Genomic DNA, 25,557 nt, shown 5'->3' on the forward strand with positions numbered 1-25,557 from the left:
TTCGCTGGGCTCCTCGATAGCAAGAATGTCTTTCCTCTGTCTGGGCAACCAAAACTGCACACAATACTCAAGGTGTGGTCTCACCAAGGCCCTGTATAACTGCAGCAAGCCATCCCTACTCCTATATTCAAATCCTCTTGCTATGAAGGCCAGCCTGCATTAGCTTTCCTCACCACCTACTGTACCTGCATGCCAGCCTTCAGCGACTTTTCCAACATGACACCCTTTTTCCTAAACTGCCACCATTCAGATAGTCTTGCGTCCTGTTTTTACCTCCAAATTGGATAACCTCACATTTATCCACATTATGTTGCATTTGCCAAGTATTTACTCACTCAGTCAACCTGTCCATGTCACCCTGCAGCCTCTGAGAGCACACTGCCACCCAGCCTAGTGTTGTCTGCAGATTTGGAGATATTGCATTCAATTTCTTCATCCAAACCATTAATGTATATTGTGAACAGCTGTGGTCCCAGCACTGAACCCTGCAGTACCCTACTAGTCATTGCCTGCCACTCTGAAAAGGACCCGTTTATTCTCACTCTCGGCTGCCAACCAGTTCTCTATCCATGTCAATACATTACCCCCAATACAATGAGCTTTAATTTTGCTCACTAATCTCTTGTTTGCGACCTTGTCAAAAGCCTTTTGGAAGTCCAGATACACAACATCCATTGGTTCACCCTTGTCCACTCTACTGTTCACACACTCAAAAAATTCCAGAAAATTTGTCAAGCACGCTTTCTCTTTGATGAATCCATGATGATTTGGCCCGGTCCTGTCGCAGCTTTCCAAATGCTGAGTTATTACATCCTTAATAATTGACTACAGCAATTTCCCCACCACCGATGTCAGGCCAACCGGTCTATAATTCCTTCCCTCTCTCTCTCCCTTTTAAAAAAAAAAAAGTGGGGTTACATTAACTACCGTCCAATCCACTGAGACTCTACCAGAGTCTATAGAATGCTGGAAAATTATTGTCTCTACGTCCACTATTTCTCGGGCCACTTCCTTAAGTACTCTGGGATGCAGAGCATCAGGCCCTGGGGATTTATCATGTTTTGTTCCCAGCAATTTTCCCAATACAATTTCTTGACTAATAAGGATTTCCTTCAGTTCCTCCTTCATGCTAGATCCTCTGTCCCCTCGTATTTCTGGAAGGTTATTTGTGTCTGCCTTGGCGAAGACAGATCCAAAGTACTTATTCAGCTGGTCTGCCATGTCATGCACAGGTTCGAACAAGACTTCTTCACCGCACAGGACCTTCAACCGATGCTATACACTAGATACATCGATGACATTTTCTTCCTTTGGAGTCATGGTGAGCAATCACTGAAACAACTCTATGATGACATCAACAAGTTCCATCCCACCATCAGACTCACCATGGACTACTCTCCGGAATCAGTTGCATTCTTGGACACACGCATCTCCATTAAGGATGGTCACCTCAGCACCTCACTGTACCGCAAGCCCACGGATAATCTCACGATGCTCCACTTCTCCAGCTTCCACCCTAAACACGTAAAAGAAGCCATCCCCTACGGACAAGCCCTCCGTATACACAGGATCTGCTCGGATGAGGAGGATCGCAACGGACATCTCCCGACGCTGAAAGATGCCCTCATAAGAACAGGATATGGCGCTCGACTCATCGATCAACAGTTCCGACGCGCCACAGCGAAAAACCGCACTCATCTCCTTAGAAGACAAACACGGGACACGGTGAACAGAGTACCCTTCGTCGTCCAGTACTTCCCCGGAGCGGAGAAGCTACGGCATCTCCTCTGGAGCCTTCAACATGTCATTGATGAAGATGAACATCTCGCCAAGGCCATCCCCACACCCCCACTTCTTGCCTTCAAACAACTGCACAACCTCAAACAGGCCATTGTCCGCAGCAAACTACCCAGCCTTCAGGAGAACAGTGACCACGACACCACACAACCCTGCCACAGCAATCTCTGCAAGACGTGCCGGATCATCGACACGGATGCCATCATCTCACGTGAGAACACCATCTACCAGGTACACGGTACCTACTCTTGCAACTCGGCCAACGTTGTCTACCTGATAAGCTGAAGGAAAGGATGTCCCGAGGCATGGTACATTGGGGAAACCATGCAGACGCTACGACAACGGATGAATGAACACCGCTCGACAATCACCAGGCAAAACTGTTCTCTTCCTGTGGGGGAGCACTTCAGCAGTCACGGGCATTCAGCCTCTGATCTTCAGGTAAGCGTTCTCCAAGGCGGCCTTCACGACACACGACAGTGCAGAGTCGCTGAGCAGAAACTGATAGCCAAGTTCCGCACACATGAGGACGTCCTAAACTGTTGGATTTATGTCACATTATCAGTAACCCCCACAGCTTGCCTCCTGGACTTGCGGGCTGTCCTGTCTGGAGACAATACACATCTTTTTAACCTGTGCTTAATGCTCCCTCCACCCACATTGTCTGTATCTTTAAGATCTGGTTGGCTGTAGGGATTCACATTCTAATCAGTATTCTGTAACTTGATTTTGTGTCTCTGTGCCCTGTTTGAGAGCACATTTCCACTCCATCTGATGAAGGAGCAGCGCCCCAAAAGCTAATGGTATTTGTTACCAAATAAACCTGTTGGACTTTAACCTGGTGTTGTTAAAACTCTTACTGTGTTCACCCCAGTCCAACGCCAGCATCTCCACATCATGTCTTTATTGCCCATTATGAATTCACCTGATTCTAACTGTAAAGGACTTTCATTAGTCTTCACCAGTCTTTTTCTCTTAATATTGTTGAGCGCTCCGAAAGCTAGTAGCATTTGCTACCAAATAAACCTTTTGGACTTTAACCTGGTGTTGTTAGACTTCTTACTGTGTTTACCCCAGTCCAATGCCGGCATCTCCACATCATTACTCTTATGCCAGACAGGGATGTACAGTTGCTGAAGTTCACCCATGTGTTCTTTAAATGTCTGCTTTTGCCTATCCACTGTCAACTTCTTAAGTGTCCTTTGCCAGCTTATCCTAGCCAATGCATATCTCATACCATTAAAGTTAGCTTTCCTTAAATTCAGGACCCTAGTCTCAGGCTTAGCTGTGTCACTCTCCATCTTAATGAAGATTTCTACCATATTATGGTCAATCTTCCCCAAAGGATCTCGCACTACAGTGTTGCTAATTAATTCCATCTCATTACACAATACCCAGTCTAGGGTGGCTTGCTGTCGAGTTGGTTCCTCGACATAGTGGTTGAGAAAACCATCCCTTATGCATTCCAGGAAATCCTCCCCCACCCCATCACATTGCTACCAGTTTGATGAGCCCAATCAATATGCAGATCGAAGTCACCCATAATAACGGCTGTACTCTTGCTGCACGCATCTCTAATTTCCTGCTTCATGCCAACCTCACTACTACTGTTGGTGGTCTGTACACAACTCCCAATAACGTTTTTTGTCCTTTGGTGTTCCGCAGCTCCATCCATACAGATTCCACATTGTCCAGGCTAATGTCCTTCCTTACTATTGCGTTAATCTCCTCTAACCAGCAATGCTACTCCACCCCCCACTTTCCTTTCCGTCTATCTTTCCTGAATATTGAATAACTCTGATGTTGAGTTCCCATCCTTAGTCACCCTGGAGCCAGGTCTCTGTGATCCCAATTACATCCTATCTGTTGATAACTCTCTGTACAGTTAATTCATCCACCTTATTGCTCCTTCATAAATGGTCTTGCAGGATAAAGCAATAGTTATAATTTGATTTATTATTGTCACATGTATTAGCATACAGTGAAAGGTATTGTTTCTTGCGCGCTATACAGACAAAGCATACCGTACATAGAGAAGGAAAGGAGAGAGTGCAGAATGTAGTGTTACAGTCATAGCTGGAGCCCTTTTTAGGGGAAAATTGAAGTAAGGATATAAAATTGACTCAGTAACAGGAAGCAAATGTTGTTGAAGAATGGATATTTCTCAGACTGGGTCGAAGGACCTCTTTCTGAGCTGTAAAACGCCATGACTTTATGGGCACTGGTTTACAATGCTGTTTCCCCAAGATCAGTTTTGGGTCCATTACTCTTTTAGATTTTGTAAATGGTCTGGACTCTGCTGCAAGGAACAACAAAATGTTTCCTTCTGGTATGAAACTTAGCAGAGTAGTGATGAGGATAGTTACAGGTTTCCGGGTGACATTGACAGGATGGTGAAATGGAAAGAAACATATTGGAGTGCAATGCCAATAAGTGTGAAGTGATGCACCTGATGGACTTCTTATGGAAAGACAGCAGGTTAAAAATAGCATGATTTTGAAAAGATAAGCATAGAGATTTTTGCAGTCTCTGCAGAGCTTTAAAAAGGGTGGATGGAACTAATTCCCAAGATTCCCGTCCCCATCCCTGATGTACCAATTTTGCCAGTGCAGGGAGTGAGCCCACACTATGTACTCCTGACCTGGCCTCTCAACGTCTTGTGGCTCACAGTCCCTCAGAAGTAATGAACCATTGTCTGGGTGTGGGAGCCCTTTGTAAGATAACTTCAAAAGGTCTTATCCATGCCTCTCTGGCCATTGTCTTTAAGAACATAAGAACATAAGAAATAGGAGCAGGAGTAGGCCATCTGGCCCTTCGAGCCTGCCCCGCCATTCAACAAGATCATGGCTGATCTGAAGCGAATCAGTTCCACTTACCCGCCTGCTCCCCATATCCCCTAATTCCCTTATCGATCAGAAAACTATCGACCCGTGATTTAAACATATTCAACGAGGAAGCCTCCACCACTTCAATGGGCAGAGAATTCCAGAGATTCACTACCCTCTGAGAGAAGAAGTTCCCCCTCAACTCTGTTCTGAACTGGCCCCCCCCTTATTTTGAGGCTGTGCCCTCTAGTTCTGGTTTCCCTTCTAAGTGGAAAGAATCTCTCCACCTCTACCCGATCCAGCCCCTTCATTATCTTATATGTCTCTATAAGATCACCCCTCATCCTTCTAAACTCCAACGAGTACAGACCCAATCTGTTTAATCTCTCCTCATAAGCTACACCCCTCATCTCCAGTATCAACCTGGTGAACCTTCTCTGCACTCCCTCCAAGGCCAATATATCCTTTCGCAAATAAGGGGACCAAAACTGCACACAGTACTCCAGTTGCGGCCTCACCAGTGCCTTGTACAGTTGCAGCAAGACCTCCCTGCTTTTATATTCTATCCCCCTCGCGATAAATGCCAACATTCCATTCGCCTTCTTGATCACCTGCTGCACCTGCAGACTGAGTTTTTGCGATTCGTGCACAAGGACCCCCAGGTCCCTCTGCACAGTCGCACGATGTAATTTTTCTCCATTTAAATAATACTCCAATTTACTATTATTTCTTCCAAAGTGGATAACCTCACATTTGCTAATGTTATATTCCATCTGCCAGATCCTCGCCCACTCGCTCAGCCTATCCAAATCTCTCTGCAGACTTTCCGCGTCCTCCACGCAATTCGCTTTCCCACTCACCTTCGTGTCATCAGCAAACTTGAATACCCTAGATTCAGTCCCCTCCTCCAGATCATCTATGTAAATGGTAAACAATTGAGGCCCCAGCACCGATCCCTGCGGCACGCCACTGGTCACCAACTGCCAACCAGAAAAGCATCCATTTATCCCAACTCTCTGCTTCCTGTTAGATAGCCAATCCCCAATCCACGCCAACACCTTACCCCTAACTCCGTGTACCCCAATCTTCTGCAGCAACCTTTTGTGAGGCACCTTATCGAACGCCTTCTGGAAATCTAAAAACACCACATCCACCGGTTCCCCTCTGTCAACCGCACTAGTGACATCTTCATAAAAGTCCAGTAGATTCGTCAAACACGACTTTCCCTTCATGAATCCATGCTGCGTTTGCTTGATCGAACCATTCTTATTCAGGTGCTCTGTTATTTTCTCTTTAATAATGGACTCTAGCATCTTCCCAACTACAGACGTTAAGCTAACCGGCCTGTAGTTACCCGCCTTTTGTCTACTTCCTTTTTTAAACAGCGGCGTAACAGTAGCTGTTTTCCAGTCAGCCGGCACTACCCCAGAGTCCAGCGAATTTTGATAAATTACTACTAACGCATCTGCTATTATCTCAGCCATTTCTTTCAGTACCCTGGGATGCATTCCATCCAGGCCCGGGGACTTGTTTACCTTCAGTCCTATTAGTCTACCAAGCACCACCTCCTTAGTAACAGTAATTGTATTAAGGACCTCCCCTCCCACCAACTCTCGATCTCTAATATTCGGCAAACTATTTGTGTCTTCCACCGTGAAGACCGACACAAAGAACTTATTTAAAGTCTCAGCCATTTCCTCGTTTTCCACTATTAAGTCCCCCCCTCTCATCTTCCAAGGGTCCAACATTCACTCTAGCGACTCTATTCCTTTTTATATACTTGTAAAAACTTTTACTATCATTTTTTATATTTTGAGCTAGTTTAGTTTCATAATCTATCTTTCCTTTCTTAATCGCTTTCTTAGTCGTTCTTTGTTTTTCTTTAAAGCTTTCCCAATCCACTAATTCTCCACTATTTTTGGCCACTCTGTACGCATCTGATTTTATTTTAATACTCTCCTTTATTACCTTCGTTATCCACGTCCGGTTATCCTTTTTCTTACAGTCCTTCTTTATCACCGGAATATATTTTTGCTGAGTACTTAAAAAAATCTCCTTAAAAATCCTCCACTGTTCCTCAGCTGTCCTACCTACCAGTCTGCTCGCCCAGTCTACATTAGCCAATTCCACCCTCATCCTATCGTACTCCCCTCTGTTCAAGCAGAGGACACTGGTTTGGGACCCTACTTTCTCACCCTCCATCTGTATTAGAAATTCCACCATATTATGATCACTCATCCCAAGGGGATCCTTCACAAGAAGATCCTTAATCCTACCTGTCTCATTGCACAGAACCAGATCCAAGATAGCTCGCTCTCTCGTAGGTTCTGTAACATACTGTTCAATGAAACAATCCCGACAGCATTCCAAGAACTCTTCCTCAAGCCCTCCACGTCCAATTTGAGTCGACCAATCAATATGTAGGTTAAAATCACCCATGATTATTGCCGTTCCACTTTTGCACGCATCCATTATTTGCTTGTTTATAGCCCTCCCCACCTCTAAGTTATTATTTGGGGGCCTATAGACCACGCCTACCAGTGTCTTTCTCCCCCTACTATTCCTTATCTCCACCCACAATGATTCCACGTTTTGCTCCTTCGAGCCTATGTTGTCTCTCACTACCGTCCTGATATTATCCTTTATTAACAAAGCTACCCCACCTCCTTTTTCTACCTGTCTATCCTTCCTAAATGCCTGATTATAAGAACATAAGAACATAAGAAATAGGAGCAGGAGTAGGCCATCTAGCCCCTCGAGCCTGCCCCGCCATTCAATAAGATCATGGCTGATCTGACGTGGATCAGTACCACTTACCCGCCTGATCCCCATAACCCTTAATTCCCTTACCGATCAGGAATCCATCCATCCGCGCTTTAAACATATTCAGCGAGGTAGCCTCCACCACCTCAGTGGGCAGAGAATTCCAGAGATTCACCACCCTCTGGGAGAAGAAGTTCCTCCTCAACTCTGTCTTAAACCGACCCCCCTTTATTTTGAGGCTGTGTCCTCTAGTTTTAACTTCCTTACTAAGTGGAAAGAATCTCTCCGCCTCCACCCTATCCAGCCCCCGCATTATCTTATAAGTCTCCATAAGATCCCCCTCATCCTTCTAAACTCCAACGAGTACAAACCCAATCTCCTCAGCCTCTCCTCATAATCCAAACCCCTCATCTCCGGTATCAACCTGGTGAACCTTCTCTGCACTCCCTCCAATGCCAATATATCCTTCCTCATATAAGGGGACCAATACTGTACACAGTATTCCAGCTGCGGCCTCACCAATGCCCTGTACAGGTGCATCAAGACATCCCTGCTTTTATATTCTATCCCCCTCGCAATATAGGCCAACATCCCATTTGCCTTCTTGATCACCTGTTGTACCTGCAGACTGGGCTTTTGCGTCTCATGCACAAGGACCCCCAGGTCCCTTTGCACGGTAGCATGTTTTAATTTGTTTCCATTGAGATAGTAATCCCATTTGTTATTATTTCCTCCAAAGTGTATAACCTCGCATTTCTCAACGTTATACTCCATTTGCCATATCCTCGCCCACTCACTCAGCCTGTCCAAATCTCTCTGCAGATCTTCTCCGTCCTCCACACGATTCACTTTTCCACTTATCTCCGTCCTCCACACGATTCACTTTTCCACTTATCTTTGTGTCGTCTGCAAACTTCGTTACCCTACACTCCGTCCCCTCCTCCAGATCATCTATATAAATGGTAAATAGTTGCGGCCCGAGTACCGATCCCTGCGGCACGCCACTAGTTACCTCCCTCCAACCGGAAAAACACCCATTTATTCCGACTCTTTGCTTCCTGTCGGATAGCCAGTCCCCAATCCACTTTAACACACTACCCCCAACTCCGTGTGCCCTAATCTTCTTCAGCAGCCTTTTATGGGGCACCTTATCAAACGCCTTTTGGAAATCCAAAAACACCGCATCCACCGGTTCTCCTCCATCAACCGCCCTAGTCACATCTTCATAAAAATCCAACATGTTCGTCAAGCACGACTTTCCCCTCATGAATCCATGCTGCGTCTGATTGATCGAACCATTTCTATCCAGATGCCCTGCTATCTCCTCTTTAATAATGGATTCCAGCATTTTCCCTACTACAGACGTTAAGCTGACCGGCCTATAGTTACCCGCCTTTTGTCTCCTTCCTTTTTTAAACAGCGGCGTAACATTAGCTGTTTTCCAATCAACCGGCACTACCCCAGAATGCAACGAGTTTTGATAAATAATCACTAACGCATCCACTATTACCTCTGACATTTCTTTCAATACCCTGGGATGCATTCCATCCGGACCCGGGGACTTGTCCACCTTCAGTCCCATTAGTCTACCCAGCACTGCCTCTCTGGTAACATTAATTGTATTAAGTATTTCTCCTGCTGCCAACCCTCTATCGTTAATATTTGGCAAACTATTTGTGTCCTCCACCGTGAAGACCGACACAAAAAACTTATTTAAAGACTCAGCCATATCCTCATTTCCCACTATTAACTCCCCCCTCTCGTCCTCCAAGGGTCCAACATTCACTCTAGCCACTCTATTCCTTTTTATATATTTATAAAAACTTTTACTATCATTTTTTATATTAATTGCTAGGCTAGCTTCATAGTCTATCCTTCCTTTCTTTATCGCTTTCTTAGTCTCTCTTTGTTGTTTCTTAAATTTTTCCCAGTCACTTGTTTCTCCACTATTTTTGGCCACTCTGTACGCAGCTGTTTTTATTTTAATACTCTCCTTTATTTCCTTCGTTATCCACGGCTGGTTCTCCCTTTTCATACAATCCTTGTTTTTTGCTGGAATATATTTTTGCTGAGAACTGAAAAGGATCTCCTTAAAAATCCTCCACTGTTCCTCAGCTATCCTACCTGCCAGCCTGTTCTCCCAGTCTACCTTAGCCAATTCATCCCTCATCCTATCATATTTCCCTCTGTTCAAACGGAGGACACTGGTTTGGGACCAAACTTTCTCCTCTTCCATCTGAATCAGAAATTCGACCATATTGTGGTCACTAGACCCAAGAGGGTCCTTCACAATAAGATCCTTAATTCTACCTACCTCGTTACACAATACCAGATCCAAAATAGCTCGTTCCCTCGTCGGTTCCGTAGCATGCTGTTCAAGGAAACTATCCCGACAGCATTCTAAGAACTCTTCCTCCATTCCACCCTTACCGACTTGAGTCTGCCAGTCAATGTGCATGTTGAAGTCCCCCATGATTATTGCCGTTCCGTTTTTACACGCTTCCCTTATCTGCTTGTTTATAGCCCTCCCTACCTCAACATTATTATTTGGGGGCCTATATACCACACCTACTAGTGTCTTTCTCCCTCTACTATTCCTCATCTCTATCCATAATGATTCCACGTTTTGTTCCTCAGAGCCTATGTCATCCCTCAGTACTACCCTGATATTATCTCTTATTAATAGCGCGACCCCACCACCTTTTCCTTCCTGTCTATTCTTCCTAAACACCTGATACCCCTGGATATTCATCTCCCAGTCCTGGTCACCTTTCAGCCACGTTTCTGTAATGGCCACTAGATCGTACCCACTTGTGCTGATTTGCACCATCAACTCATTTACCTTGTTCCGAATGCTTCGTGCATTCAGGCAAAGTGTCCTTATTCCAGCTTTTATCTGGACCCGCTTTGATGAGTCGCGAACACCCTCTCCCTCTACTCCCTTATCTAAATTACCGCCTTCATTCACTTGCACCCTCTCCTCTACCATTAATTTTGTAATTCCCCTTACCCCTGCATCCTCCCCCCCATCAATTAGTTCCTTGATCCCAGTCAACTCTTCTAGCTCCCCTCCCCCCAACCTATCTAGTTTAAATTCTCCCTGTATAACCCTGTATATTCAGTTTGCAGTCCCGGTCACCCTGCAACCACGTTTCTGTGATGGACACTAGATCATATTCATTTGTATGGATTTGTGCCATCAACTCATTTACTTTATTTCGAATGCTTCGTGCATTCAGGCAAAGTGTCTTTATGCCAGCCTTTATCTGGACCCGGTTTGTTGAAGCGCTACTAACATCTCCCAAGCCCCCTCCTCCTTTAGCTAGTTGTTTATTCACTATACTCCTGGCATTAGAGTAGACACCTCTCAATCCTATGGTCTGACCTCTCCCCTTCTCTGTTCCCAATCCACCTGCCCTCTTGCACTGCCTATAACCCTTCTCTGTTTGTGAGCTACCTTCCTCACTCTCAGTCACGTCGCTTTGATCAAGACCTGGTTGGTTGTAGGGATTCGCATTCTAATCAGTATTCTGTAACTTGATTTTGTGTCTCTGTGCCCTGTTTAAGAGCAAATTTCCACTCCATCTGATGAAGGAGCAGCGCTCCGAAAGCTAATGGTATTTGCTACCAAATAAACCTGTTGGACTTTAACCTGGTGTTGTTAAAACTCTTACTGTGTTTACCCCAGTCCAACGCCGGCATCTCCACATCTCTGGCCATCACCAGTGGCCCTCAAACCCTCCATGACAACTCATAATACTTGTAATAAACTCTTTACTGAACCGGTGTACCTTATAGCGACAATGCCATTTGTGGAAAAGCTTTAAAAACAACCGTCATAACTTTCTTATAAAAGCTGCTGTTACTGTACCCCATAAAAGCGTCAAATAATTAGACCTTTAAACTATGACTCGTTAAAACTGTAAGCACATAACATTTTATCTTGTTTAAATAAACATTTAACCATTGACAAAATAGGCCTAAGTAAAAAAAAAGCAATGTTTTCCATTGTGTGCGTCTGTTTCAACAAATGAATAGAAGGCAGGGCTCTCAACCAAGCCTCATTATGCATAGATAAAAAGTGAGGGTATGGGATTAAGCATGATGCTCTTTCAAAAGGTCCAGCCTAAGACCAAATGGTCAACTTCAGTGCTGTAATTTGCAATGATTTAATATGCTGGTATTGTACATGTTTATTCTTCATCTTTCCACTTCTAGTTTGTAGTAGGGTCTTTCAGTTTAATCATACAGTGTGTTCTGTATGATTGAAAAATGCCCTTTTTTACTTCATGATCATCAATTTTTACTTCATGATCATCAATTTTTGGAAGTTTTAGTAAATGTTAATATTTCTGTTAGGGCTAGATATAGTACATGAGAGGAAGTTTGATGTGTTTCTGCTGGTTCTCATATGTGTTTATTTTATGTCCATTCCAGTACAATCTGCCACATTTAAAACACATCCATAAGTAAAATGGATATTTGCTTATATTGATCTAAATGTGCTAATCATCAGCTATTTGCACTGAGCTCAATTTCAAAGTTAACCATTGTCTTGTTCTGTTTATTTTGGACAGCTATGATTATTCAGCTGTGATATTGTGTGAATCAACTGTGAAAAATTGATGCATGTTTTTAAAATAAGTTTATATTTAACAAAAATAACTGCACAATACTCCCAAAATTAGGTCTTGAGGTGTTTAGGTTCTGTGTCTTGACATCTACATATGTTTTAGTGGGACTTTACTTGATGCATGCAAAGTGTTAGTCACTTCTGTATTGCAAAGTTGTTAGCAAAGTGCTTGTAGTCACTTCTGTATTGTAATGTTTCCAGTTAATGGTATGTTTTCCCACATTAACTGTTAATTAAATGTGAAATGCTGATGTTTGTGACTGAAAAACATTTGTTAAAGCTTGCAATTTAGACACCATGCACATGGATTGCACATTTTTCATTTTATTTCTCTCAACAGGTCTTGAAGCGGAGTTATATTACGTACGAAATGATGTTGTCAGTCATTGCGCACTCCCTTTCAAATTACTTGTACCAGGAGAGACCAACAGCCTTCATTTTACTTGGCACACTAAATCCAAGGTAAGTTTTAAGATTGGGTGAGGACCCATTCAAACGGGAATGTACTACGTTCTGCAATCACACGACTGCTAGTTGTTACTACATGGAATGGTTTGTTCTATCCATATTCATTAATGTGGTCAATTCAGAACAATACATTTTACAATAGCTGACAGACTTCCTCATTGGGAAAAGTGGAAAATCAGCGAAGACAATTCTTATGCATCTCCTAATAAATTGCTGAGCAGTATTTGTATATGCAAGCAATGTTATCACACACGAGGCCATTTGTGATCATTCGTTCAGATCATTCTCTGCTGATATTCACCTTCACCTTTCCAATCTTACTCGCTTCCTTGTCTGTCTCCAGAAAAATCTTTCTTTCAATCCACTTAGATCTGCATTTTCAGAATCCCAACTGTCTAGGTATTGGCCCTTCATTCATTTATCATGGCATTTCTTCCTGTACCAATTTGCTCAACCACCTTTTTACCTAACCCTCATTAAAATAATAATTATTTATCATTCAGCTCATTTCCTTTATTATGGCTCACCTTTCCTCTCTTTAAGTCAAAAAGATACAGACTTAAATCTGTATACGACCACACCACCTTCCTGCAACACATCTCTTTTTTTGTCCAGCTGGTGGTACTTCCCTCACCTGGTTTCACTCTCATTTATTCAGTCGTAACCAGAAAAGCACCTGCTTCTTTTCTCACTTGTGCATCTGGTGCCCTCCCAAGGATTAATCTGTGGCCCATTTCTATTTTTCATTTACATGTTATCCCGAATAACATCATACAAAAACAAAGTCACACTCCAGTGTACACTGACAACACCCAGTTCTACCTCTTCAAAATTATCAGACTGTTTGTCTGACATCTGGTACTTCATGAGCAAAGAATTTCTCCAATTTAATATTCATAGAATCATATAGTGCAGAAGAGGCCCTTTGGTCCATCAAGTCTGCACCAACACGTGGAAAACAGCTGACCTCCTACCTAATCCCATTTACCAGCACTTGGCCCATCACCTTGAATGTTATGATGTGCCAAGTGCTCATCAGATACTTTTTAAAGGATGTGAAGCAACCTGCCTCTCCCACCCTCCCAGCCAGATCATTCCAGACCGTCACCACCCTCTGGGTAAAAAGGGTTTTCCTCACACCCTGCTAAACATCCTGCCCCTCGTGACTGACCCTTCAACTAAGGGGAACAGCCACTCTTTGCATGCCCCTCATAATGTTGTACGCCTTGGTCAGGTCACCCCTCAGTCTTCTTTGCTCCAACGAAAACAACCCAAGCCTTTCCAACCTCTCTTCATAACTTAGCTGCTCAATCCCAGGCAGCATCCGAGTGAGTCTCCTCTGTAGTCCGTCTGGATGGTCTGGAATGAGCTGCCTGGTAGGGCAGTAGAGATGGGCTGCCTTGCATCCTCCCTATAATGTGGCAAACCAGAACTGCACACACTACTCTAGCTGTGGCCTCACCAAAGTTCTATACGACTCCAATATGACTTTGCTGCTTCTGTAATTTGTGCCTCGATTGATAAAGGCAAGTATCCCTTTGCCTTTATCATCACCCAATTAACATGCCCTTCCGCCTTTCGAGATCTATGGACAAACACACCAAGGTCCCTTTGTTCCTCAGAACTTCCTAGTATCATGCCATTCATTGAATACTTGTCAAATTACTCCTTCCAATGTATATCCCCTCGCACTTTTCAGGGTTAAATTATTTTTGCCACTGATCTGCCCATTTGACCATCCTGTCTATAGTTTCTTGTAGCCCAAGACACTCAACTTCATTGTTAACCACCTGGCCAATCTTTGTGTCATCTGCAAACTCACTAATCCTACCTCCCATGTAGTCATCTATGTAGTTTAGATAAATGATGAATAATAGGGCACCCAGCACAGATCTCTGTGGTTAGCCACTGGACACCGGTTTCTAGTCACTAAAGCAGTCTTCTGTCATCACCCTCTGTCTCGTACAACTGAGCCAATTTTGAATCCATTTTGTCAAATTACCCTGTATCCCATGTGCATTTGCTTCTTTATAAGTCTCCCATATGGGACCTTATCAAAGAATTTACTGAAATTCATATAAAAAATTTTAAATCTCTGCATGATATTTGTTCCTCCCTATCTGTGTATCGACCTCCAGCCTTATAAGCATCCAAAATACCTGTGCTCTTATGCATGCTCATTTTTATTCACTTCTCCATTCATGGTTGGGCTTACAGCTGACCAGGCCCTACCTAAGCTCTGGAATTGCCTTCCTTAACCTCACACCATTTCTTTCTCTCACTTTCCTCCTTTAAGACGCACCTTAAAAACTATCTCTTTGGCCAGACTTTGGCATTTTCCTTCATACCATCTTATATGGTCATGTGCCAGATTTAGTTTGGTAAATTTTCAATTGACGTTTCACTACATTAAATGCACTATATCAGTACAAGCTGTTTGTGTACCTTGACTGTTGATTAATTAAGGAACCTCAAGGGCAAAATAAAAGTGATTGAATTGAATGTAATATTAACCACAATCTTTCAATCAGCATTTATGTTTCATTGTATGGAAATGATGATGAGATTTCATGAAGGACTGTTCGGGTATTTTCTCAATTATTAACTGCCTGTCACATGATGTGATACAATTACCAGTTCTTTGCATGGAGGATTCAAGAGTAATAAAAACGACTTGCATTCCAGATTCCTCTTCAGAAATGAAGATATTTTGAACTGTTTTACATTCATGAAAATAACCAATGATTGTGAAACATCAGGGGCAAAGAGAAAACAAAATATTTGTAAATGGGAGTCGTTGTAAATGGTCAGTGATAATGATTTTTTAAAGTTTGCAAGAAGCTAAGCAGGGGTAGATTGCAAGGAACAGTGAACTGGTTAGAAGACTCCAACAATCCTTGTCAACGTGAGATAAATGGATAAAGTGGCACATGGACTGACAGGAGAGTAAGAGATGAAAGATGAGGTCAACCCAGCTGAGCTCATTCATTACGTGAGGACTGAGCAAACAAGTGAAGGATTCCATTGAATCCATAGAATCCTTGCAGTGCAGAAGGAGGCCATTCAGCCCATCGAGTCTGCACTGACCACAATCGCACCCAGGCCCTAGTCCCTTAACGCCACGTATTTACCCTGCTAATCTCCCTGACACTATTTAGCATGGACAATTGACCGAACTCGCAAATCTAGATAACGAGGGACATTATGAGCCTTGTTAAAAATAAAAAGGAAGTATTTGTAAGGTCTAAAAGGCTTCGGACAGATGAAGCCCTTGAAGAATATAAAGAACATCGGAAGGAACTCGAGGAAGGTGTTAGGAGGGCTAAAAGAGGTCATTAAAAAGTCTTTGGCAAACAAGATTGAGGAAAATCCTAAGGCATTTTATACGTATGTAAAGAGCAAGAGGGTAGCCAGGGAAAGAGTTGGTCCACTCAAGGATAGTGGAGGGAATCTGTGCATGGAACCAGAGGAAATGGGCAAGATACTAAATGAATACTTTGTCTCAGTATTCACCGAAGAGAGGGACTTAATGGATGAGGTGCCTAGGGTAGGGTGTATAGATATTCTGGGTCATGTCGATATCAAAAAGGAGGAGGTATTGGATGTCTTAAAAAGCATTACAACAGATAAGTCCCCAGGGCTGATGGGATCTATCCCAGAATACTGAGGGAGGCAAGGGTGGAAATTGCTGGGGCCCTGACAGAAATCTTTGTATCCTCATTTGCTACAGGTGAAGTTCCAGAGGACAGGAGGATAGCCAATGGTGTTCCATTGCTTAAGAAGGGCAGCAGGGATAATCCAGGAAATTATAGGCTGGTGAACCTTATACCAGTGCTGGGAAATTATTGGAAAAGATTCTTCGGGACAGGGTTTACTCACATTTGGATACAAACAAACTTATTAGTGATAGACGGCATGGTTTTGTGAAAGGGAGGTTGTGCCTCACTAACTTGATCGAGTTTTTCGAGGAAGTGACGAAGATGATAGATGAGGGAAAGACAGTGGATGTTGTATACGTGGACTTCAAAAAAGCCTTTGACAAGGTACCTCATGGTAAACTGGTACGAAAGGTGAAGTCACACGGGATCAGAGGAGAGCTGGCAAAATGGATACAGAACTAGCTTGGCCATAGAAGACAGAGGGGAGCAGTAGAGGGGTGCTTTTCTGAATGGAAGGCTGTTCCACAGGGATCAGTTCTGGGACCTTTGTTGTTCGTTGTATATATAAATGATTTGAAGGAAAATGTAACTGGTCTGATTAGTAAGTTCACGACGACACAAAAATTGGTGGAGTTGCGGATAGCGAAGAGGATTGTCGGAGGATAAAGCAAGGCTGGGGGTTGGAGACTTGGGTGGAGAAATGGCAGATGGCGTTTAATCCAGACAAGTGAGAATGCATTTTGGAAGGTCCAATGCATGTAGGAATGATACAGTAAATGGTAGAACCCTTGGGAGTATTGACAGGCAGAGATCTGGGTGTACATGTCCACCGTTCACTGAAAGTGGCAATGCAGGTAGATAAGGTAGTCAAAAAGGCATGTGCGGCATGTTTGCCTTCATTGGTCGTGACATTGAATATAAAAAATCGCATGTCATGCAGCTGTACAGAACCATAGTTAGGCCTCATTTAGAATATTGTGTACAATTCTGGTCACCACACTACCAGAAGGATTTGGATGCTTTGGAGAGGGTACAGAAGAGGTTTACCAGGATGTTGCCTGGTCTGGAGGGTATTAGCTATGAGGAGAGGTTGGATAAACTCGATTTGTTCTCGTTGGAATGACAGAGTTTGAGTGGTGACTTGATAGAGGTTGACAAGATTATGAGTGGCATGGACAGATGCTCTTTCCTAGGGTAGAAAAATCAAGTACGAGGTGACATAGGTTTAAGGTGCATGGGGAAAAGTTTAGAGGAGATGTGCGAGGCAAGTTTTTTTTTACACAGCGGGTGGTGAATGCATGAGGAGATGGTAGGAGCATGTATGATGGCGGCATTTAAGGGGCAATTAGACGAATACATGAATAGGATGAGAATGGAAGAATACGGACTCCGTAAGTGCACACGATCTTAGTTTAGGCAGGCATCATGATCGGCACAAGCTTGGAGAGCTGAAGGGCCTGTTCCTGTGCTGTTCTTTTCTTTGTTCTTTATCTTTGGATTGTGTGGAGGAAACCCACGCTGACACAGAGAGAATGTGTAAACTCCGCACGCTCTGGATGAGCAGAGTCTGGGAATAAGGACAGTCCTGTTGAGCAAGACCAAGGGGGCACACAGGAGATTCCTTAGTCATCAGTGGGGTAAGCCTGCAGGGATTTGAAAGCATGAATGAGTATTTTGAAGTCCACTCTTGACAGCCCAAATAACTTGGAATGGAGCAGATTGACAGTGATATGGCACTTGTGCAATAAGGAGACAATCTGTAGTTTGATGGGACAGTATCTTGGGCCAGAAAGCCCTGCTGACACAGTATGAGCTATGAATGAAAGCCTTAGCTATGGATTTTAAAACCGTTCATAGATGGACATAGTTCTGAAGTGAATCCACAATCCAACAATGTGCAGGTTAGATGGAGTAGCCATGCTAAATTACCCCATAGTGTCAGGCGGAATGCAGGGTAAATATGTAGGGTTAAGGAGATTGGGCCTGGGTGGAATTGCCTCCTTTTGCACTGTAGGGATTCTATGAGTCTAGGCAGAGACTGCTTAAAACAATAGGAAATGGTTTTAATTTGGCTGACACTGCGCTAGAGGAGCTCTCGCTTTATTAAAGCCAGGAAATTGGAAAATACAGCAACAGCTTTTGGATCCAGAGAAGGCAGAAAGATGGAATTCAGTGCTGCATTCCCCCAGATTTTGTTCCTTTTTTTTACCCCTCCCAGGGAATATGATTGGGATTAGAAAGTACCTGATGCTCATGGTGCGAGTATCACGAATGTTTAATGGACTTGACAAAAGAAAGCTGGTGATTTCTTGCCTGTCTTTTTTGGATGTTGTAAATGGAAGGTGGCCCCATGCATAACATCACTTGGGAATGCTAAGTCATCAATTGAGGATGCAGGTTCCATCTCTAGGGTCCTCCTTGCATGCAGATAAAATACATTAGAATTGTAAAAACAAAATGCTGCGAATATTCAGGTTAAATAGAATCTCTGGAGAAAATAATAGAAATAAAGCTTCAGGTTCACCCACCTTTGAAGAAGAACTGCCTCCTTTGCACTGGGCAGAGTCAGAATTAGAAATGAATGGTAAAACTGAGGGGTTGACTGGAAAGGAGGGTGAAATAGAACATAGAACATAGAACAGTACAGCACAGAACAGGCCCTTCGGCCCACGATGTTGTGCCGAGCTTTATCTGAAACCAAGATCAAGCTATCCCACTCCCTATCATCCTGGTGTGCTCCATGTGCCTATCCAATAACCGCTTAAATGTTTCTAAAGTGTCTGACTCCACTATCACTGCAGGCAGTCCATTCCACACCCCAGCCACTCTCTGCGTAAAGAACCTACCTCTGATATCCGTCCTGTATCTCCCACCACGAACCCTATAGTTATGCCCCCTTGTAATAGCTCCATCCACCCGAGGAAATAGTCTTTGAACGTTCACTCTATCTATCCCCTTCATCATTTTATACACCTCTATTAAGTCTCCCCTCAGCCTCCTCCGCTCCAGAGAGAACAGCCCTAGCTCCCTCAACCTTTCCTCATATGACCTACCCTCCAAACCAGGCAGCATCCTGGTAAATCTCCTCTGCACTCTTTCCAGCGCTTCCACATCCTTCTTATAGTGAGGTGACCAGAACTGCACACAATATTTCAAATGTGGTCTCACCAAGGTCCTGTACAGTTGCAGCGTAACCCCACGGCTCTTAAACTCCAACCCCCTGTTAATAAAAGCTAACACACTATAGGCCTTCTTCACAGCTCTATCCACTTGACTGGCAACCTTTAGAGATTTGTGGATATGGACCCCAAGATCTCTCTGTTCCTCCACAGTCTTCAGAACCCTACCTTTGACCCTGTAATCCACATTTAAATTAGTCCTACCAAAATGAATCACCTCACATTTATCAGGGTTAAACTCCATTTGCCATTTTTCCATTTTTCACAATGATGTTGTGGGTGGGACTGAAAGGGACGATGAAACCCCATCGCAATTGCACAGCTTGTGGCAGCCTTCCAAGTTAAGCTGAGTCTTCTGAGACCGAAGAAGCTGCAGAACATGGAATGTGAAAGAACTTGGTTGGGTGATGGGCTAGAGGTTAAGTGCAAGTAATGGCATTTATGGGGATCACTTTGATTTTTTTAAATAGAATCCCTGCAGTGCACAAGGTGGCATTCGGTCCATGGAGTCTGCCATGTTTCTGTGTCTCTGACAAAGTATCTTATACAGGCCCACACCCCGCCCTACCCCATAACCCCACGCGTTTACCTCACTATTCCCCATAACCCACACATGTGTGGGTTAGGGGGATTAGTGGGAATTTAGCATGGCCAATCCACCTAACCTGCCCATCTTTGGACTGCATGAGGAAACCGGGTCACCCAGAGGAAACCCACGCAAACACGGGGAAAACATGCAAACTCCACAGTCAATCAAGGGTGGAATTGAACACAGGTCCCTGGAGCTGTGAGATTGCAGCGCCAACTGTTGTACCACCATGCCACCCCATGGTTCTGGAACAATTCTTGTCATTTTGATTTAGAAGTGAGGATGGGAATGTGGAAGAATATTCAGGAAGCCGGGTTTTGAGTCATAATGCACAGAAAGAGGTCATTCAACCCATCCTTTCCACACCAGCTCTCTGTAGAGCAATCTAGTTAGTCTCATTTTCCCACTCCAATCCTGCAGCCTTGCATTTTTAATACCCTCAAGTTCCCATTCCTTTTGGAATGCCTCATCACCTCCAAGCAGTGTGTTCCAGGTCATTAACACTCAGAATCATAGAATCTTACCATGCAGAAGAGGCCTTCGGCCCATCATCGAGTCTGCACCGATGAGTGAGAAATCCCTGATCTACCTAATCCCATTTACCTGCACTTGGCCCATAGCCTTGAATGTTATGACGTGCCAATTGCTTATCCAGGTACTTTTTAAAGGATGTCAGGCACCCTGGGCGGCACAGTGGTTAGCACTGCTGCCTCACAATGCCAGGGACCTGGGTTCGATTCCTGGCTTGGGTCACTGTCTGTGTGGAGTTTGCACGTTCTCCCTGTGTCTGTGTGGGTTTTCTCCGGGTGCTCCAGTTTCCTCCCACAGTCCAAAGATATGCGGGTTAGGTTGATTGGCCGTGCTAAATTGCCCCTCAGTGTCCCGGGATGCATCGGTTAGAGGGATTAGTGGGGTAACTATATGGAGTTACGGGGACAGGGCCTAGGTGAGATTGTTGTCAGTGCGGACTCGATGGGCCGAATGGCCTCCTTCTGCACTCTAGGGTTTCTATGGTTCTATGAATTCTATGATTCTAACCTGTCTCCACTACAAATATGATGTGGAGATGCCAGCGTTGGACTGGGGTAAACACAGTAAGAAGTTTAACAACACCAGGTCCAACAGGTTTATTTGGTAGCAAAAGCCACACAAGCTTTCGGAGCTGCAAGCCCCTTCTTCAGGTGAGTGGGAATTCTGTTCACAAACAGAGCATATAAAGACACAAACTCAATTTACATGAATAATGGTTGGAATGCGAATACTTACAACTAATCAAGTCTTTAAGAAACAAAACAACGTGAGTGGAGAGAGCATCAAGACAGGCTAAAAAGATGTGTGTTGTCTCCAGACAAGACAGCCAGTGAAACTCTGTGGGGGTTACAAATAGTGTGACATGAACCCAATATCCCGGTTGAGGCTGTCCTCGTGTGTGCGGAACTTGGCTATCAGACACGACGGCGCAGAGTCGCTGAGCAGAAAATGATAGCCAAGTTCCGCACACACGAGGACAGCCTCAACCGGGATATTGGGTTCATGTCACACTATTTGTAACCCCCACAGAGTTTCACTGGCTGTCTTGTCTGGAGACAATACATATCTTTTTAGCCTGTCTTGATGCTCTCTCCACTCACGTTGTTTTGTTTCTTAAAGACTTGATTGGTTGTAAGTATTCGCATTCCAACCATTATTCATGTAAATTGAGTTTGTGTCTTTATATGCTCTGTTTGTGAACAGAATTCCCACTCACCTGAAGAAGGGGCTTGCAGCTCCGAAAGCTTGTGTGGCTTTTGCTACCAAATAAACCTGTTGGACTTTAACCTGGTGTTGTTAAACTTCTTACTCCACTACAAGTATCCAGGCAGCGCATTCCAAACTGTTACCATCCTCTAGGTAAAAACGTTTTTCCTCACGTTCCCCCCACCCCCAAACACCCGCCCCTCATCTTGAACCTGTGCCCTCTGTGAATGACCGCTTCAACTAAGGAGAACAGCTGTCACTATCCACCTTGTCCATGCCCTCCTCGTATCTTGTACACATTGATCAGGTCGCCCACCTGTTCTCTGCTCCAACAAAAGCAATCCAAATCTATCCAATCTCTCTTCATAACTTAAATGTTCCATTCCAGGCAACATCATGGTGAATCTCTTCTGCACCCCCTCCAGTGCAGTCACATCCATCCTATAATGTGGCAACCAGAACTGCACTCAGTACTCGAGCTGTGGCCTCACCAAAGTTCGATACAACTCCATCATGTCCACCCTGTTTTTGTAATTTATGCCTCGATTGTAAAAGGCTCGTGTCCCATATGCCTTTTTCACCACCCCCCTAACATGCCATTCCACCGTCAGAGATCTATGGACAAACATACCAAGCTCCCTTTGTTCCTCAGAACTTCCTAGTGTGCCATTCATTGAATTTTTTTTGTGAAATGACTTCTTCCAAAGTGTATCCACCGTGCACCTTTTAGGGTTAAATTCCATCTGCCACTTATCTGCCTATTTGACCATCTTCCTGTAGCCCAAGGCATGCAATCTCACTATTAACCACCCGGCCAACCTTTGTGTCAACTGCAAACTTACTAATCCTATCGCCAACATAGTCATTTATGCCAGTTAAATAAATGATGAATAATATGGGACCCAGTGCCATTGGACACTGGCTTCCAGTCACTAAAGCAGCCTTCTGTCATCACCCTCTGTCTTCTACAACTGAGTCAATTTTGAATCCACATTATCAAATTACCCCATGTGTGAATTTACCTTCTTTACATGTCTCCCATGTGGGGCCTTGTCAAAAGCTTTGCTGAAATCTATAAACCGCTGCATAAAAATAATTCTTGCTCTCTTCTGCCCGGCTACTCTTGTCCAGAATCTCAAATCTGTGACTCTCCAGTACCATTAGCCAATGGGAATAGTTTTTCCTTGTCTACCTTATCAAATCCTATCATAATCCTGTACACCTCGATCAAATCTCCCCTCAATCTCATCTGCTCCAACGAGAACGTCCCCAGCTAAAGTCCCTCATCCCTGGAACCACTCTGGTAAATTTCAAAGAACAATACAGCACAGGAACAGGCCCTTCGGCCCTCCAAGCCCGCGCCGCTCCCTGGTCCAAACTAGACAATTCTTTTGTATCCCTCCATTCCCACTCCATTCATGTGGCTATCTAGATAAGTCTTAAACGTTCCCAGTGTGTCCGCCTCCACCACCTTGCCCGGCAGCGCATTCCAGGCCCCCACCACCCTCTGTGTAAAATACGTCCTTCTGATATCCGTGTTACTCTCTCTCTCTCTCTCTCTCTCTCTCTCTCTCTCTCTCTCTCTCTCTCTCTCTCTTCCCCCCCCCCCCCCCCCCCCCTATGCCTTTCATAATTTTATACACCTCGATTAGGTCACCCCTCATCCTCCGTCTTTCCAGTGAGAACAACCCCAGTTTACCCAATCTCTCCTCATAACTAAGCCCTTCCATACCAGGCAACATCCTCTGCATTTCCTCTGCAATCTCTCAAGGACCCACCCTCACATCCTTCATAAAGTATGATGACCGGAACTAGATGCAGTACTCAAGTTGTAGCTTCATTAAGGTTCAACACTTTTTCCCTGCTTCTATTCTCAGTAACTCTATTTATGAAGCCCAAGATTCCATATGCTTTACACGTTAGCCTGTAAACATGTTCTGCTACCTTTAACGATCTATGTGCATGAACCCCAGGGCCCTCTGTTCCTGTACACTCTCTTTAGAATTGTGCCATTTAGTCTGTATTGACTTTCCTTACTATTTCTGCCAAAATGCATCATTTAGCATTTCTCTATTAAATTCCTATTCTCTACGAAATTGTCTGACTATTTTGCTTTCTTATCTATGTCCTGTTGCAGTGGATTGGTGTTAACCTCACTGTGGTCACACCTCTATGTTTGATATAATCGGTAAATGTTGGAATTTTACTCTCTTCAATATCCAAGTTATTATATACACATATATAAAGCAGTGGTCTTAGCCCTGACCCTTGGAGAAGACCACTGTCCAGCATTCTCCAGTCTGAAAAACAAGCCATTTATTTTGATTCGCTGTTTTTTGTCATGAAGCAGTTTTTTATCCAAGCTGACAATAACCCTCCTCTGAGCCGCAATTTTACTAGCCCAAAATACTAGTTGTGTAGTAGTGAAAATATACTATCCTTGGGATGTGGGTGTCACTGGCACTTGTTGTCCATCCCAATTGGCCTTGAACTGAGTGGCTTTTAGGCCATTTCAGAGGACAGGTCAGAGACAACCTCATTATATGGGTCTGGAGTCACGTGTTGGCCAGAATTGGTAAGGACAGCAGATTCTTTAGTGAACCAGATGGGCTTTTGCAGCAATCGATGATAGTTTCATGGCCTCCATTACTGAGATGTGGAGTATTAATGATACTCCATTACTGAGACCAGCTTTCAGTTCCAGATTTAATTTATTGACTTTTAATTTATTGACACGCTGTCTGTGTGGAGTTTGCACATTCTTCCTGTGTCTGCGTGGGTTTCCTCCGGGTGCTCCGGTTTCCTCCCACAGTCCAAAGGTGTGCAGGTTAGGTTAATTGGTCATGCTAAATTGCCCCTTAGTGTCCCGGGATGCGTAGGTTAGAGGGATTAGCGGATAAATATGTAGGGATATGGGGATAGGGCCTGGGTGGGATTGTGGTCGGTGTAGACTCGATGGGCCAAATGGCCTCTTTCTGCAGTGTAGGGTTTCTATGATTTCTATGACTTTCATTTCCACCTCCAGCCATTGTGGGATTTGAACTTGAGTCCTTTGAGCGTTAGCCAAGGCCTCTGGATTACAAGTCCAGTGACAGTCAGAGGTCTACAGCTCAGAAAAAGGCCCTCCAGCCCATCTTGTCTGTGCCGGTCAACGACAAACTACCTGACTATTCTAATCCCATTTTCCAGCATTTGGCCCACAGCCTTGTGTGCGATCGTATCGCAAGTGCATATCTCAGTACTTTTAAATGTTATGAGGGTCTCTGCCTCCACCACATTTTCAGACAGTGAGTTCCAGACTCTCATCCTTTGGGTGAAGAGGTTTTTTTCCTCACATCCTCTCTTAATCTCCTACTGCTTACCTTAGCTAAGGGGAACTAAGCAGTTTCCTAACCTAACCATTCCGTTGTAACTGTGACATTGATATCTTCCTGATAATGTGGAAGCCAAGACATCTTCTAACCTGCTATAACTTGCTCGCTGCTGCTCAGTTTCAGTTCAACCAGAGCTACTTTGTTCTTTTCCTTGTCACAGCTATAATCCAACTATATCGCTCAGATAAATACATAAAGGGCAAAAGAGTAACAAGGGAGAGAGTAGGGCCTCTTAAGGATCAGCAAGGTAATCTAAGTGCGGATCCACAAGAGATGGGTGAGATCCTAAATGAATATTTCTCATCAGTATTTACTGTTGAGAAAAGCATGGATGTTAGAGAACTTGGGGAATTAAATATTGATGTCTTGAGGAGTGTACATATTACAGAGATGGAGGTGCTGGAAGTCTTAAAGCGCATCAAGGTAGATAAATCTGCAGGACCTGATGAGGTATATCCCAGGACATTGTGGGTGGCTAGGGAGGAAATTGCGGGTCCCCTAGCCGAGATATTTGAATCATCGATGGTCACGGG

General features: G+C 44.0%; 1 protein-coding gene across 5 annotated transcripts in view; it reads left to right on the top strand.

The window, feature by feature from the left end:
• The window catches only part of ryk (receptor like tyrosine kinase), a 434,764-nt gene that overhangs the window by 53,685 nt on the left and 355,522 nt on the right, over positions 1-25,557 (top strand). For all 5 annotated transcript variants that reach the window (XR_013497447.1, XR_013497448.1, XR_013497449.1 and 2 more), the window contains exon 2: positions 12,359-12,480. Coding sequence is in view for 2 of the 5 variants with exons in the window: in XM_078209276.1 (XP_078065402.1) it covers positions 12,359-12,480 (122 nt within the window). In the remaining 3 variants the exon portion in view is untranslated. The remainder of the gene's footprint in view (positions 1-12,358; positions 12,481-25,557) is intronic.

Source organism: Mustelus asterias, chromosome 3 (assembly GCF_964213995.1).
Source record: "Mustelus asterias chromosome 3, sMusAst1.hap1.1, whole genome shotgun sequence".
Classification (NCBI taxonomy): domain Eukaryota; kingdom Metazoa; phylum Chordata; class Chondrichthyes; order Carcharhiniformes; family Triakidae; genus Mustelus; species Mustelus asterias.